General features: G+C 47.0%; 2 protein-coding genes across 2 annotated transcripts in view; one reads left to right on the top strand and one right to left on the bottom strand.

Annotated features, from left to right (window-relative positions):
- Positions 1-8,634, top strand: part of P4ha3 (prolyl 4-hydroxylase subunit alpha 3) — a 33,753-nt gene extending 25,119 nt beyond the window's left edge. Inside the window, exons 10-14 of the mRNA XM_013350112.2 lie at positions 1,696-1,855; positions 3,448-3,510; positions 5,698-5,766; positions 7,252-7,348; positions 8,040-8,634. Coding sequence (XP_013205566.1) covers positions 1,696-1,855; positions 3,448-3,510; positions 5,698-5,766; positions 7,252-7,348; positions 8,040-8,110 — 460 coding nt within the window. The 3' untranslated portion in view covers positions 8,111-8,634. The remainder of the gene's footprint in view (positions 1-1,695; positions 1,856-3,447; positions 3,511-5,697; positions 5,767-7,251; positions 7,349-8,039) is intronic.
- A 3,214-nt stretch (positions 8,635-11,848) lies between these two features.
- Positions 11,849-16,341, bottom strand: part of Ppme1 (protein phosphatase methylesterase 1) — a 44,682-nt gene continuing 40,189 nt past the window's right edge. The window contains exons 11-14 of the mRNA XM_005357501.2: positions 16,165-16,209; positions 14,293-14,357; positions 13,713-13,780; positions 11,849-12,983 (exon numbers count right to left, since the gene is read on the bottom strand). Of these exons, the coding sequence (XP_005357558.1) occupies positions 12,965-12,983; positions 13,713-13,780; positions 14,293-14,357; positions 16,165-16,209 (197 nt within the window). The 3' untranslated portion in view covers positions 11,849-12,964. The remainder of the gene's footprint in view (positions 12,984-13,712; positions 13,781-14,292; positions 14,358-16,164; positions 16,210-16,341) is intronic.

Below are 16,341 nucleotides of genomic sequence, written 5' to 3'. Positions count from 1 at the left end.
TGATCCTCAAGACCCACCCCCAGGTTCTACAACCTCACAAAAGGACTGGGGTGTGATCCTCAAGACCCACCCCCAGGTTCTACAACCTCACAAAACAGCATCACCATCTGGAGACCGAGTGTTTAAACACATGCACCCATGGGGAGCATTCTGCAGCCACACCATCAGCAGGGACATTTGAAAAAGCAGTTCTCTAAGCCCTGGAATATCTGCCTAGCTGTGTGTGCACCGTGTGCATACATGAAACCCAGAAGCCAGAAGAAGGTAGTTACAGACAGTTGTGAGTTGCCCAACCACTGAGCCATCTCTCCAGCCTCTGTGCCTTTTTTCTTTGAAAGTAGTGGCTAATTTTGTCCTGGGTATCTTTGCAAATCTAGGAGCATGTAATTTAATAAATAATCTGAGCGTAAAAGTATGTGGAACAAATTAACCTGTCAGGGTGTCACTGGCCGTGCTTAGAGAACATGTCCTCATTTTTCTAGGGGCCTCAATTCTGATTCTATTTATTTTACATTGTAAAAACCTCAACAAGACGTTCAGGAAGTGTCTGAATTGGGCTTTGACCTGTTCTGGTTTGCCCAGAGTTGAAACTCCCCTGGGTACCATAGCTGTCACCAACACACCTTACAGAACATCTCCATGAGCGTTTCTCCCACAGATTTCTAGAATATAGAAGTAGATGTAATAATCACCCCCATTGACAGAGGGGCACACTGGCCCTTGGAGAGGTTAGAGGTTAAGTATTGACAGTACCTTGCAGAGATGAAGAACTGTTATTACTACTTTAGTTTCTTCCTCCCCCACTTCTCCTTCCCTTCCTTATCCCCCACTTCTTTGGTTGAGGTATCAGGGTCTTGCTGTGTTTCCCAGGCTGCTTTTGAACTCCTGGACTTAAGCCACCTTGCCACTGTCCCACCTCAGAAAGCCCACCTTTCTGGGGGCTGGGTGCACACCACCACACCCAGAAGTCAATACTTTAAGTCCCTGCTGTTTTTATGGTACTCTGCCTCCTCTGTTGGAGATGTCTTCATAGTACAGCAGTTTTAAGAATAGGGTTTTGTAATCTTCAGCTCTGAGTCACAGTCCTGAGTTCTACGAGCTTTCACTGGGCCCAGCTCAGTTCTCGCCTCAGAGAATGTTAGCTATGTTAATGTCGAAATCGGAGGCCATGCACACTGGACTGACTCAACATGAGGGATGAGTAAGTGACTAGACATTCGTGGCTACTTCCCTCTGACTGACTTGATTTATTTGTTTATTCACTTATTCACACACTCATTCATCCATCTGTCTCAGGGTTTATATTGCCGTGAAGAGACACCATGGCCATATTTCCAGAAAGGAAAAGATTTAATTGGGGTGGATTACAGTTTCAGAGGTTTAGTCAATTAGCATGGCGGGACATGGAAGCATGCAGACAGACATGGTGTTGGAGGAGTTGAGAGCTCTACATCTTGCCCCACGGGCAACAGCAAGTGAACTGTGTACCACACTGAGCGTAACTTGAGCAAAGCAGACCTCAAAGCCCACCCCCACAGTGACACACTTCCTCCAACAAGGCCACCCCTCCTAATAGTGCCACTCCCTTTGGGAGGAATTTTCTTTCAAACCACCACACCATCTCTTCAGTCACAGACATCATGCAGTCATTTCCAGCACCTGATGACTATTGTTCTAATCCTTGCTGTGTTTTAGTGCCTGGCTGAAGGATACAGTTGACCCAATGCTGGTGACCCTCGACCGCCGCATTGCTGCCCTCACAGGCCTTGACATCCAGCCTCCCTACGCAGAGTACCTACAGGTGGTGAACTATGGAATCGGAGGGCATTATGAGCCTCACTTTGACCATGCTACGGTAACGATGGGATCAATGGCCAGTCTTCTGGGGTAGGGAGCCAGTGTGTTCTTCAAAGCAGAGATCTGGAGGGGTTCTCAGAAAATACTAAGGAAGAGCCTAGCACAAAGGCTTTGGTTTCCAGGATATTTGAAAGCCTTGGTTTCACCTGATTACTGCATACACTGTCTGCCACCACCTTCCTCTCCTCCAGAATTTGAGTGGAAAAAGAATACAGCCTGTAATAAAATTCTATCTCCTACTTCCCTTGGGGACTTTTCCATGAGGATTGTCCTCAAATCCCTCTCCTTTCTTTATGGTCTCAACTACTCACCATATTGTCAGTAGCAAATAGTTTTGAGGAATAAAACATGGAAATAGCACAATGAAACCTATGAATACAGGCTGATATTTTTAAAATGAGGAAAACACATGAGATACACAGGTGACCAATAAACAAATGAAAAGATTCACAACATCATGGGGAAAAAGACCTCCCTGCAACTGATTCATAGCTCCAACTTTATCAAGATTCCAGGAACTTTAAAAGTAGTATTCAAGTGACTGGAAAGACAGTTCAGGGATCATGTGTGCCGTGCAAGCATGAGGACCTTGCATTCGAATCCCTATAAAAACCACAATAAAAAGCAACCAAGCCACAGTAGAACAAATCCATAATCCTAGTATTTTTAGGGCAAATGGGAGGTGGAGACAGGAGAATCCTGGAAGACTTTGTGCAGCTAGTCTGGCATATGCAGCAGGCAAACAACAAAGATCCTATCTCAAGATGGAAAAGGAGAACATAAGACCAAGATTGTAAGCCACTTGTGCACTGTGGCTTACACTTACACACATGCACACACTTCATACACGCACACACACACACAGAGAGAGAGAGAGAGAGAGAGAGAGAGAGAGAGAGAGAGAGAGAGAGAGAGAAATGAGTTCACAAAGAAGGAAGCCATTCACAAAAGACTTCATATTTTATGGTTCTATTTACATAAATTTCTAGAAAAAACAAAACCCAGAGACAGAAAGTAGATAACCAGGTTTTGTGGGGATGTGGTTGATTATAAACCATTATTTGCTGGTGGAAATTTCTAAAACTAGATTATGGGCAAGAATGGGCAACTGTTAAAATTTGCTAAAATTCAAGTAATAGTATTTACAGTGAATGAATTCTTTGGTATGTAAGTTATATTTCAGATTGTTCCTTGATTAAAGAATGAGTGTGTACCTTGGGCAAACTCTCTGGAACACCAATCTTATGATTCAATATTTCTCTAAGATAATCATCTTCTATAATATATTTTCTTTGTTTTACAGAGAACCTAAAGCACAGAACCTCTTGTCTAATTTTTCACCTTGACAATTATTTGTTTGATTTATATAGAATCCATTCATGTGCATATCCAAAAAAATTAATGTCCAATTAAACAGTACATTGAGTAGTTGGCAGCAAAGGTGAATACACACTCTGGTTGGTGTTGTTCAGGGTTATAGACTGTACTAGACACCCTCATTTTATCCCATTGTCTGTGCTAATGGCAAACCTTGGCCGTCACTCTGGTATCATTTACACAAAATAACCATCTGCTCTATTTCTGCCTCAGTCGCCAAGCAGCCCCCTGTACAGGATGAAGTCTGGGAATCGAGTTGCAACATTTATGATCTATGTGAGTCTCGCTCTAAGAGAATTAGGGCTTCTTACTTATGTGGTTAAGTGGACTATTTTATCGTATGAATTTTCAAAGTGATTTCACCTGGTACTGAACACAAAAATCTCCAGGAATTTTCTAAACTTCAGACAGCATTATTTTGTTAGGCGTAGACATAAGTGATACTAGACAGGTTTCTACCCTTCAAGAGCTTGCAGTGCGAAGGTCTAAATATGACCTTGCCTAGGCAGAGGGTCAGGGTAGGGAAAGCTAGGAGACCGTGGGGTTTTCACAACACAGGAAGAGGATACAGCTGTCTCCCACCTTAAGGTCTCAAAGCCTAGTTGGTAGGGAAAGTATGGATCAATCCATGAACCTGTGGACCTGTAGGAGAAAGAGCAGAGAAAAGAGCAGTTTAGACTCCAAGAGGAGAGAGCGGGGAGATGGAAAGTCGGTAAGTGCCTCTGATAAGCAGTGGAAATCTTCGTCCCGTCTCCTGGAGAGTCCACACCCTTAAATAAAACACTGAAGTGATCAGTTGGCCTCTTCTTTAAGTCCTTAGCCTGGTCCCACAGGATTCAGTCCCGGCCTTCATCAACCTCATTATCCTCAGATGATGAAGTTTAGCTTTATCTACACAAACTCGTCATATTCTAATCATCTGACACTTAGAAGAGACTATTAGAAGCAATCATTTATTGGGGAGATTTATGAATGCTTCTTGGTCTTTGGCTAAGATCACTACTATCAGTGGAAGGGTCAACATGCTAACTACAAGGGCTCTGAGTAAGCACCCCAAGATGAAGGCCTGGCTTCAGGCTCCTCTTAAGAACAGACACTCCCTGGGCATGCTCCCTTCCCCGAGGGCTGGTTCTGATCTCCACAGCACAGCCAGGAAAGGCTGGCATTCAATATTATCACTACGTTAATGATTTGAATGTGTTTCCCAGGGGCCCAGTTGCATTCTTCCCGTAGCAAGAGAATGTCATCTAGAAAGTGTGATAGAACTCTGTGCCTGTCACTGTTTCCTACCAAGCAAGTATGGGAAAGAATGTATGAGGTCAATCAGTGTTGTAGGAGCCTAAATGGGCCCAGTTATGTCTAGTCCTTGCATCTTTACCTTGATATAGATGTCAGTAGTTTCCCAAGACAGTTGTCAAGGTTGTAGAAAACACAAGCAATATGGCGGGGAGAGAATAACCTTTAAGAAAGAGGGGGACAGAGTAGAAAGCCAACTGGTCAGTGATTTTTCTACTCAGACTGGACGTACGATCATGTCAGATAAGACAGTTTTAATCATAGGACTCTGATCAGAACCAAGTGAGACCATATACTTGTAGAGACTTAGTATAAAGCCTGCCATAAACGCCAACTATTAATCAATGCGATCTGTGACTGTATGTGTTAAGATGACGGGGGCTGTTATTTTAATACTTTTACATATTAAAATGTTTATATTATTATTATTGAAAGTAACTAAAAAATCCCTTTATATTAAGAAAATACATCCAGATCTGAGATTTTTCTGTCAGTAGAACGTTTACCTTCCACGGTACTGCGGAAGAACCTATGTAAAAATCTAGTCTCGAAAAACCAAAAAAAAAAAAAAAAATCTAGGCTCAGAGACCAGTGCTGGGGAGACAGAGACAGGCAGATCCATGGGGCTCAGGGGCTAGCTGGACTAGCCCCCTGGGCAAGTTCCAGGTCAGAGAGAGAACTTGCTTCAAAAACAAGGTGTACAGTGTCTGAGAATTGACCCCTGCGGTTGGCTTTTGGAGCCCCTGGAATTGTAGTTACAAGTGACTGTTAACTACCAAATGGGTGCTGGGAACCAAACCTGGCCTTCAGCAGGAACAGGTGCTCTGAACCACTGAGCTATCTCACCAACCCCTACATGTGATTTTTAAAAGTAAATAAAAGTTTGAATTTACTTATTATAGCCCTCCAACAAGATGGTAGCCAGAAACAAAAATAAGGGAGGAATTCCAGAATCTCGTCTAGTGGTGAGAAGCCCCACAGATGAGTAGTGATACCTTGGAAAGGTTTACTAAATTTGGGAGTTGGGTGAGTGTCTTCTAAGGATTTCTCCCATAACTGAAACAGGGGAGCCCTGCACACAGTCTGTGCAGAAATGACATCTAAGTTTACATGACAGAGGACTATCAGCAGCTATCTTAACTCTGGCTTCTTCCTCTTGCATGATAGCTGAGCGCAGTAGAAGCTGGAGGAGCCACGGCCTTCATCTATGCCAACTTCAGTGTTCCTGTGGTTAAGGTGAGCAGGGCCCTAGAGGATGTGGTTGTAATGTTGTGTGATGACAAAGCACTTACCCCTCTCCTGCAAGCTGATGCCTGGGGAGATGGATAAAAAGAGCTCTTTCTGGAATCCCAAAGACAATCAATCTCCCATTCTGTCACAGTTAGGGTTTCTAATGCTGTGAAGGGACACCATGATCATGGCAGCTCTTACAAAGGAAAACATTTAGTGGCATGGCTTACAGTTTCAGAGGTTTATTCCATTGTTGCCATGGTGGGACATGGTGGTGTACAAGCAGACATGGTACTGGAGAAGGAGCTGAGAGTTCTAAATTTTGACCTGCAGACAACAGGAAGTGCTCTGTTTTACTGGGTGTGGCTTGAGTATATATACCTGCTCCACAGTGACACACTTACTCCACCAAGACCACACCCACTCCAACAAGGCCACACCTCCTAATAGTGCTGCTCCCTTTGGGGGCCATTTTCTTTCAAATCACCACAAACCCTATTGCTGCAACATGTGTTTGTGATCCTATCTGTTGTTTTATTTCCATGTCTATTGCAAGTAGATGATGACAGGCCAGTCTTCCTTATCACTGTGGGTCCCTCAGAGGTTAAGAACTCAGAGTCACCCTCAGATTCTCCACAGTAACTAGATTCCCTCAGAGCTAAGGCACTAAGGCCTCAGAACATGGCTCAGCACCCTGTCCCTAGAGCTCACAGGGAAAAACAGCCATGAGGACACACAGCAGTGACCGCTGTGGCTCAGAGAGCCAGTGCTGAGAAGTTTGGTGGGTGATCATTTCTTCCATGTTTCAGAAGGATCAAACATGCCGTTAGTAGTTTGGGAAGGAAATGAATTAGAGAGGCCGAGTCTAAAGCCCTGAGTGCAGTACCTGGTGCATCCTGAGCACCCATAAGCAAATGAGGAGCGCCCAGGGTGTGGCCTGGTTTCCAGTGCCTTGACCAGGCTCAGTCTACTCTAAAGGCCATGGCTAAAGGGAGCTTTAGGGGGTAGCTGAGGAAACAGGGCATGGGGTGAGAGCACAGGGCCTTGATGTCAAGGCCTCAGTGGCTGGAGGACTGTGGTGTGCTTGCTTTCAGCTGTGTGTGGGATGTCTTCGACCCAGTGGGTCTAGTGGGGTGTCTGTTTGCAGTGACCCTGTGAGCCTGTGCTTGCCTGGCTCCTAGCATTTGCCACATTGTCCTGTTCTGCTCTTTCATCTGTCTTGTTTGGGGTCCCCAAGAGCAGAGCCAGATGTGGCTTGTCTCCACATGCCCAGGCCTGGAGCAGAGCAGGCTGTGAGGCAGTGACCCACACCTGAGTGGCAAGTTTCACCTTCTTGTGCTTTTCAATGCCTGCTTGCTCCAACTGCATGGAGGTAAAAGAGTTTCCTTATTTAATGGTTTAAGTTCTGTGTCCTTATTCACATGCCTACTGAAAGTCCAGGACTCTGGACTGACCCCCACCCTCTCCTGCGGCTGGTCCTCTCATTTTCAGAACGCTGCACTGTTTTGGTGGAACCTGCACAGGAGTGGAGAGGGAGATGGTGACACACTTCATGCTGGCTGTCCTGTCCTGGTGGGAGATAAGTGGGGTAAGGCCTGTCTTTGTGGGAGAGAGAATGGGCCGAGAAGCCATAGAGTGGGTGGAGACGGCAGAGCCTCCTTTCTGAAGACTTCACGGTGCTGCGGATCCACAGTGACGTGACAGATTGGCAGAGTTTGTGGGTCTGTGAGGAGCAGGTGTCAGCAAAGGGTGACAGGCCTAGTTAGGAAGAGAGGAATGCCTTCTCTCCCTCTGCATCAAGGGAAACACTACCAAACCTGCTGTTGCCATTTGTCTCTGGAGTGGTTAGGTAAGAAGCCATAATAACAGCAGCAGAGGATGGGTGGGCCCTTTCATGGTGGACGGACGTGTTTGTTGGCACATGTGTCTGAGAGCACCTCACTCTGAAGCTAGAAAGGCAAGTGGAAAGACTGTCACATTGACAGAGACACCAGGAGAAGCACTCCCTGTTGCCCAGGAGGGGCTTCAGTTTCACCGGGGCTTTTAGAATGGTGAATGACCTGAGTGCCACATGTGTGAAGATCAGTCGTCCATTAGCGAGATCTGCTAGAGACTTTCTGGAGGACGATATATGCACCATGCTGGAAGCAGCAGACTGTGCACAGTTGGGCCAGGGCCAGGCTAGGTAAACAGCAGGCTTTTAGGCTGTGCTCCCATGCACAGACAGCCCTGTGGCCATCTCCTTATTGAGCTCCCTCTCCCTCTCTGCCCCACTCCAGTGGCCAACAAGTGGATACACGAGTATGGACAGGAATTCCGAAGACCCTGCAGCACCAACCCTGAAGACTGAAGCATTGGCAGATGGCAGCTTGTCAGTCAGAGAAGCCAGGAGACCAAGCCACGGGCAGAGAGGAGCGCAGCTTTCTGAAGGCAGGCCTCGTGGCAAGGTCTTATGAGTGGAAGCTAAGGGATGCTTCTACCAGGAACGCTCCCCGACACAGCCCCAGACTTTGAATTTGGTTCTACTCCAGCTGTGAGACTTAGAATGGACAATACAAAGAGGTCTGAGATGTTTGCAGTGCTCAGAAGCCCTTGGGAATGAAACAGATGAACTCAGTATAGAACACTTGTTTAGTATGTGCAAATACCTACCTGGGTTCTGTTCACTAGCACTGAACAAATGCTACACACACATACAACACACACACACACACACACACACACACACACACACACGCACACACATACCACCTGGAAAACTATTGGGCTGCTCCTGCTGGAGTGTCTGACTCTGAGGTCCCCACCCCCATCATCAGTGGGTATTATTATTTTTTTAAGGTGGAAAGCAATTTGTTTTCTTTTTATGAGTTCTGATTGTCATTAAAATGTTTTAAAATCACCTCTTCTAACAGAATATTCTTCCATGATGTTGAATGAGAAAAACCAAAGTAATACTATCAATTTTTATTATTTTTATTATTATTTTTAGCCCAGCCCCCACTCCTCACTTCCATTGCCCTGTTCTGGACTTGCTCAACTTTGGTTGTGGTTCATAGGCATAGCTAGTAAGGCTATAGTTTGCCACCCTCCTTTGGAAACTTGTATCATGCCTTCTGGTACCATGAAGGAGAGGGGGCATTCAGATCAGTTCCAGCTCAGAGGTCTCTGAGCCTTAGTTCTGAAGTACATGGTGTCTTCAGCAATAGGGGCTTACCTCGTACTCTGTGAGGCAAGGAAAGGCAATAGCAACAGCCTGTATGTTTTGGGAATCTTTTGGATAACCCTGACCAGCCATTCAAAATAGGGCTTCTCATGCGTGATGTTGGGGTTTTTGTTACATGGTCTTTGGCCCTTGGTGGGAATGCTGTCAGCCCAGAAGAGTTCATTTAAACTATACATGTATATTTGTGCACAGACTTAGGGTTAGGTGTATCTGTCGTTTCTATTACTGTAAGGAAACACCATGACCAAAGCAACTTGGGGAGGAAAGGGTTTATTTGGCTTAGACTACCACATGCCTGCTCACCATCGAAGGAAGTCAGGATAAGAACACAAACAGGGCAGGAATCTGGATGCAGGAGCTCATGCAGGAGCTCATGCAGAGGCCATGAAGGAGAACTGCTTATTGGCTTGGTCTTCATAGCTGGCTCAGCCGGCTTTCTTATAGAAGTCAGAACCGCAAGCCAAGGATGGTACCACCCATAGTGGGCTGGGTTCTGCCCCATCAATCACCAATTAAGAAAATACCCTACAGGCCCATCGTTTGGAGGCGTTTTCTCAATTGAGTGCCCTTCTTTCAGACAACCCTAGCTGTGTCAAGATGACATAAGACTAGTCAGCACAGGCTATTAGGCTGTTCTGGTTTTTTGTAAATGGTTAGTAGCATTATTCCTTATGGCTTAAGTCTTCATGTTTGCATGGCAAGCACTTTGCCGAGTGAGCCAGCTTCCTATTTCAGCTCCCCTGTCCATTTTCTTGAGGGATAGAACAGCCTTTGGTTTGACTCAAATATGCTCTTTTTTGACCCTGCAACGATCTCTCACTCAAAGGTGCTGGAATCTCCTTGTCTATAGGTTATGCTGGGTAGGTGCTCACTAGATATCAGGAGTGGACATACAATCCTTAGAACTAGAAGGCACAGATGCTCACCCTAGTTGTGGCTGTGGGCAAGCCATTGCCTATCTCTAAACCTCAGCCACCTTGCCTTTAACTGAAGGATGCCTACAACTGATGACCACATACAACACATCCATTCTTGATGCACAGTGCTTATTTCATTGTCAGCCTCCATCCACAAGACAACCTGGCCTCATTTCTTTGCTCATCCTCCTCCTGTTCTGGGGCTGAGGCTCTTCTGAGCAAAACAGCTGTCACTGTTAGACCAGCTGTGCTTGTTTGCAAATGATCGCCACAGCTGGGCGTGTTGACTGACGTCTCCCCATGGGAAGAGCTAGGAAGACACTGGATGCTTACCCGAGTACTAGCATCCATGACTGGTGAAGATTCTCCAGTGTGGCTGCTTTGGGGCCACCCACGCTCCCGTCAGTAACTCTTCACCCATGCTCTATAAGTTAGCCCAATAAACTCATTAGTTCCCTTGGGAGATCTTCGGTAGAATTAAGTTTTGGTTACTGGGACTTTAGAGGGCAGGTAAATACTGCATAGTCCCACTCCCAAATAACTCCTGCTAGTAATAACTTTTTATTACGCAGGAGGTAGTATGCTACAGAAACCACTTGGGCTTGATTACTGACACTGTCACTTCTGAGCCATATAAACATTTAAATGTCTCCATACCTGTAAAATGAACGTAACAGTAACTGTCCTACAGGTTCTTCTGAGGATTTGATGTCAGGTAAATTTGATGATGCTTGAATTGGTAATTGTGGCTTGCCTGGTGAACAAAACCATAGAGATCATGCTGCCCCCTGCAGGCAATAGGGCATGCAACCCAAAGGCAATCCCAAAAAATGGGTTGCAGAAATCAGATCACATAGAATGTGGGCTCTTCTCTGCAGGGGTGCCCCTGCTTTATCTGGTCATAATCTCTAGCTTCTCCAGTATGGATGTACTTGAAAAATGCAGATAAGTTCTGACTCAACACAAGAATGAAAGAAGACAAAACCTGCCCAAACCTCCAGGCAAGGCTGCCACTAGTGGCTCAGGAACCGAGGCTAAATTGTGCCAGTCCTGGAGCTCTGTGAGCTAATCTACTCTAACATGCATGGTCCCCCATGTCCCGTGAGGTAAGTGTCAGTCCCAGAGTTGCCAGCTGATCTACTCTAACATGCGTGGTCCTCATGTCCTGTGGGTATACAGTTTACTACAGTTTGCAGATGAGGGAACGGAAGCCTTTAAGGTAGGTGTGTGGGCAGCAGCAGGACACCAACAAGGGTAAGGTAGTAATTTAGGAGAGATGATGAGGCCCAGGTCAGGGAATAGCTGGGATGGGAAAGAGGGGCATACAGAAGGCAGGCACAGGACGTGGCAGCAAGTGGTATGAGAATAAAGGGAAGAGGCCAGAATTCTAACTGTGGTTTGGACAACTGGCACCTGCTTGCTCCTGCCGCACACTGAGCTGGAACCATGTACCCAAGAGCACCTGTCCAGGAAGTTCACAATGAAGAGACTTCCAGTCATCTGGGAGGGACCTTCAGAACAGATGGGAGAGCTCGGGAAATGACCAAGTTGAGTAACGGAAGTGACGGAGGCAGACTGTCCTCTACTCTACCAGCTGAGATGAGACTACATTGCAGATTCCCTGGGCTGCAGGAGACAGGTTCTGTCCGTCTTCCGGGACCGGATCTGGGAAAGATACTGATATGCTGTGGACAAAGACAGTCTAGCAGTTTCTTCCTCCACTTGTCCCCCTCGCCTGACAATCTTCTTCCTAGCACCCCACTGTGTCTGTCCATCCCAGAGTTCCACTAGGGGGTCTTCATTGGAACACAGGTGATAATCTACTCACAGGAGCACTGGCTACCGGCACTGACAGACTATGGAGAAAGAGGCTTTGGAGTCTGGTGGCAACTAAATCTAATAAACTGTTCCTAGTCAGATCAGCAAAAATAAGGACTCCTCAGATGAATAAAGGTTGAGAGATATTTATTTTCTTTAAACCGGATCATAAATAACAAAGAAACAAAGTCGGCCCCAGACTCTGGACCGTGCAGCAGGACAGGGGTAGGAAGTTGTTGGGTGAATGGTGAAGAGGGCTACACACCACCTACGACAGTCACACAAAGATGCCCCTCCCTGCCTGTGGGAATGGCGTGCCTGGGCAGCAGGGGGAGCCCGCAGTGCTATGATGAGGGCAGATGGGGATGCTAGTCCATGGTGTTTCTACATAGTAACACGGAAACCACAAGTGGAGCGAGGAGCTGTGAAGAGGCAAGCGGCACTTGGCACACCTTCAGGAACCAACTATGAAAATGGTTAAATTCCATCATTAAAAACAATTCCACAGGATTTAGCCTGTGGCTTTGTGCGTGGGCTGTGTTTCACCTGGGCTGCTCTGTGGCAGATGAGGGCTCGGAGACCCTTGGAGCAGCCTGGCCTCAGCCCAGGGCAGGTGCCCAGGTATGTGGGAGTGGGACGGTAGGCTCACCCAGATGGGAAGCCATGTGCTTGGACTGGCTGAACCTGGCTTACAGGCAGGTTTCTTGGGATGCTTCCTATCTACTACCTCTTCCTGAACTAAGGCTGGAACCTTGGTCACTCTGGTTCTTCCAGACTTGCAACAGTTAAGACTGAGATAAAGGTACCTGACTGGTGTTTTATTTGAAAGGGAAAAATAAGGGCCAGTGTGTGCATTGCCCATCGCATGAGGTAGGGCAGGACCATGCCAAGAACATCCTCAAGGAATGGAGATCCCTGAGCCTGGGGAGACATATGAACCCAGGTACACTGCCAGATACCAGGAACAGCTCTGGTGGCTCACCCTAGGCAAGGCAGGGAGCACAGGGGAGGGAAAGAGCTGGGAACCCCAGACTGCACAGGCCACTGTTGGACATGGGCCCTGGAAAACAATGCTTTTGACAGGTATACAGAAAGGGTTTGTACATCTTGGGATGCCCCTCTACAGGGAGCCAGTGTCACATGGCTGGGTGGGATGGTGAGGAGGAGACAGCGGCATCACAGTGGCCTCTGGTGCGATGTATTTACAACAGAGCTCAAGGTAGAGAGAGGGGTGGACATCAGGTCACTAACAGCCAGGAAACACACTGTCAGGGGTAGAAAGGGGGAAATGTTACAAATGTCACCATTACAAGCTTTTACCCAGCTTATCCCTTTCTCCAGGGAACCCTCCCATCCCGGGTGACCACCAAAGCCCTGCAGGCATGACCCATCTCTTCACAGCCCCATGTGGAGCTGGACAGGGGTGCTGCCCTCAATGGATGGTTCATTTGACCAAGACACCAAAGGTCAGAAGCCCCCAAACACTTAATTGAGAAATTAAGTCTTCATATTGATTCCTAGGGTCCACGGATGGCTTGCTCACTCTCCCTCTAGACAAGCCATTGTTTCACTTCTGTCTCCCTTGATATATGGAACCATCTGGAAGCATTTATGGTTGGCAGAATTATGTTTAGGATGTGTTCCTGGAAGATAGTGGGCAGAGGCCAGGGTGCAGCTATGTTGCATAGGACACCCCCTGACCCAAACAAAGAATCACTTCCTTTAAATGCCAGCAGTGCAGGATTTAAATCCCAATCTAGACTTCTACACGACCTCCATGGCCTGCCCAGACGTTTCTGGCAAAGGTGGATCACACTGCAGGAAATGAGGCATGCAACACAGCTCAGCGAGACCCCACTGGACCCACATACAACCAAGAAAAACACAGACCACTTCAGTAATGCAGACCAGAAAGGGCTAAGGCAGTGATACCTAAGATTCTTAAGTTTTGAAGTGGGTCATCCAGCTAGACTCACATGCCTTTATGTACTTACCACTGGAATCCTCCGATGGGCTCTGCAAACCTGTGCCGGATCAGGAAAGTGGCAACAGCTTCAGCTACCTGGAAAAGAAGAGGCATTCCAGGCCCTGTGGAGGGAAGTGCTGGGCTTCTGATGAAGGTTCAGCCACTGTTGTCCTTGGAAGTACTCACTACTGTCTGGGTAGCTTAAGAGCAAAGGTCCTGGACCAGGGGACTCCTTACAAGATAGCTCCAGAGAGATGAAGGGGAACAAGAATCTTTTACTCCCAGAAGACTTACAAACACCATTTTCTCACAGGAGCCCCGATTAATCTCTGACTATAACTGGAATTTAGGGTGCAGTGCCTGCTCAAATCACCCTTGTCTGGTTTTAGATGCTAACAAAGAAGCAGATCTTAGCCACAGGGCCCTGGAATAAAAGAGGGTGCCAGTGGCTCCTCAGCCCAGACATACAAAGCCAAGACCACAGGTGCTCACCAGGCAGGGACTCGGGGAGCTGGCAGACAAACCCTGAGACACAGGTTTATTCTACTTTCTGTGAAATCCCCCACCCCCCCCAGTCGTCCTCTCAAGTCACTGGACTCCAGACACACCTTGTCAGGGGCATCCTCGTGGACTGCATGGCCACACTGCGGTAAGACCTGCATCTGGAACTTCCCTGGAGAGGAGACAAACAGGCAACCTCAGGGATAGAAAGCCCTCCCCAAATCACTCCTATGCCTCCTAAGTCACTGGGCATCCCAGGAAGACCTTCCCTCAGAACACTCTGGACACACTACCAAGTCTGCTGAGTGTAACTGGACCCTTGTTCAGGGTCCCTTCACTTTTCACCCTTTCCTTCTGTACCTCCTTGGTGTAAATTTACTTCAGACAGAAAACTCGGTTCCTGTGCTCACATGAGTCAGTCTAGTTGGAGAGTAAAACACAGCACTAATGCAGATGTAGTCCCAAGGATGAGGCAGGCACAGAGGCTGTGCAGTGTGGTAAAGGTACCCAGACAGGTTTCTGCACAGAAAGAATGGCCCACCTACAGAAGAGAAGGCTTGAAATGACAGCCATGGAAAATAAAGAAGCTTGGCATGGTGCTGATGTGAGTGGCTGGCAGTGAGGCTGGGCTGGAAAACCTGGGCCATTTGGAACTCTGTAAGCTATGTTAGGAATACTGAAATGGATTATTGCAAAAGACAGCAGATGAGTATCAAACAGTGTGCTAGGCAACGTAAGATGTGCTTCCTTACTCTGCCTTACAGCACTGCAAACTCACAACCTACGGTAATTTGGGGGGGGTAACTTGGGGTTGAAAGTAGGGCTCCAAGCTACTTAAACTCTACCACTGAGTTACACTTCAAACCCTAATGTGACAAGTATTAAGAGTGAACAGCAGTTGGGCATGTAGCTTTCCTGGGTGTGTTGGTCCAAGGGTTGGGTATCCAGCACTGACAACAACAAACAAAGGAGTGACTAGAGCTGAGCTGGGCTGGGCTACAGCACGAGGGGCAGGTGCTTTTCGGGCACAAAAGCTAAATACAGGGTCGGGTGGGGAGCTGATTAACTCTGTGAGCCCAGCATTTCCATTTACAAAGTAAGAAAGTTGGAGACGTCCTTGTGGCTCTCATGCAAGCCGCACAGTAGTCCATGTCTTCAGCGTACCAGTCTACGCACTGTTGAAGATGATGCTACAATCACAGAGTGAGGAAGCGAGCTATGATTAGGGCAGTATCTGTCCAAGGCTGTGTAATTAGTGCAGGAACTAGGCCACACCATTAAGTCTATTAATGGTCTTCCTCTTGCAGGAGGCTGCGTCTCCTTCAGATCTTCAGATATTATTAATGCACATGATTCTAACATAGAGGAAAAAAATGGGCCCTGTTGCATCCCTGCTGCAGTCTTCACATCTGGGCTCACGTGTGGTGCTCAGACCCACTATACTTTGTAATCTTCTTAAGCCTGGCATCAACACTCTCAATTTACACAATTAAGAGCATTCCAGCTAAAACAGATTACTAGGTGAGCAGTGTCTAAGCCCCCCCACCCCACCCCCAAGAAGCTCCCTCTTCTCCCTCCTCACCATCATGTCTTCTAATAGACTTTAAACCACTTGGTACCTATACTGTTTCTCTTTTCTGAAAACTCTGAACATAAGAAAACACCAGGAAATTATGTCTGTTCACAATGTTAGGTGCTCTTGTAATAGTAATTCCCAAGGCATCACCTCATTTGATTTCTTTCATCCTGGAAACAATGCTTGACTCTCATTTTTAGTTAGGTGGGGGAAGACAATGACTCCTCAGCAAAGGGAAGATGCTTGCCCACAATCACCCGGCGGTGGCGGTTCAATGGAGGTGACTCTAGTGCTCACACTCTCCCTACTGTACCTCACTATCTCAGAACATCCATTTTCATATGACTGCCCATTTCCCCACCCTCAGAAAAGGATCCACAGGCACAAATTCTGGATGACTTACCTTGCATCTGGCCTATGGTCAGATCTTTATCCAGTCTATCAACACCTGGAACAAAACAGGACAATCTGTGAGTAACTCCTTAGAAAATGCCTTGGAAACAAGTTTTACTGAGCACTGAGTAAAACTGCCTCAGAGTTATATGCACCACTGCACCCTCAATCCAGATGCACAGGGTCC

This window comes from Microtus ochrogaster, chromosome 22, assembly GCF_000317375.1.
Source record: "Microtus ochrogaster isolate Prairie Vole_2 chromosome 22, MicOch1.0, whole genome shotgun sequence".
NCBI lineage: Eukaryota > Metazoa > Chordata > Mammalia > Rodentia > Cricetidae > Microtus > Microtus ochrogaster.
This window is presented reverse-complemented; position numbering and strand designations above follow the sequence as displayed.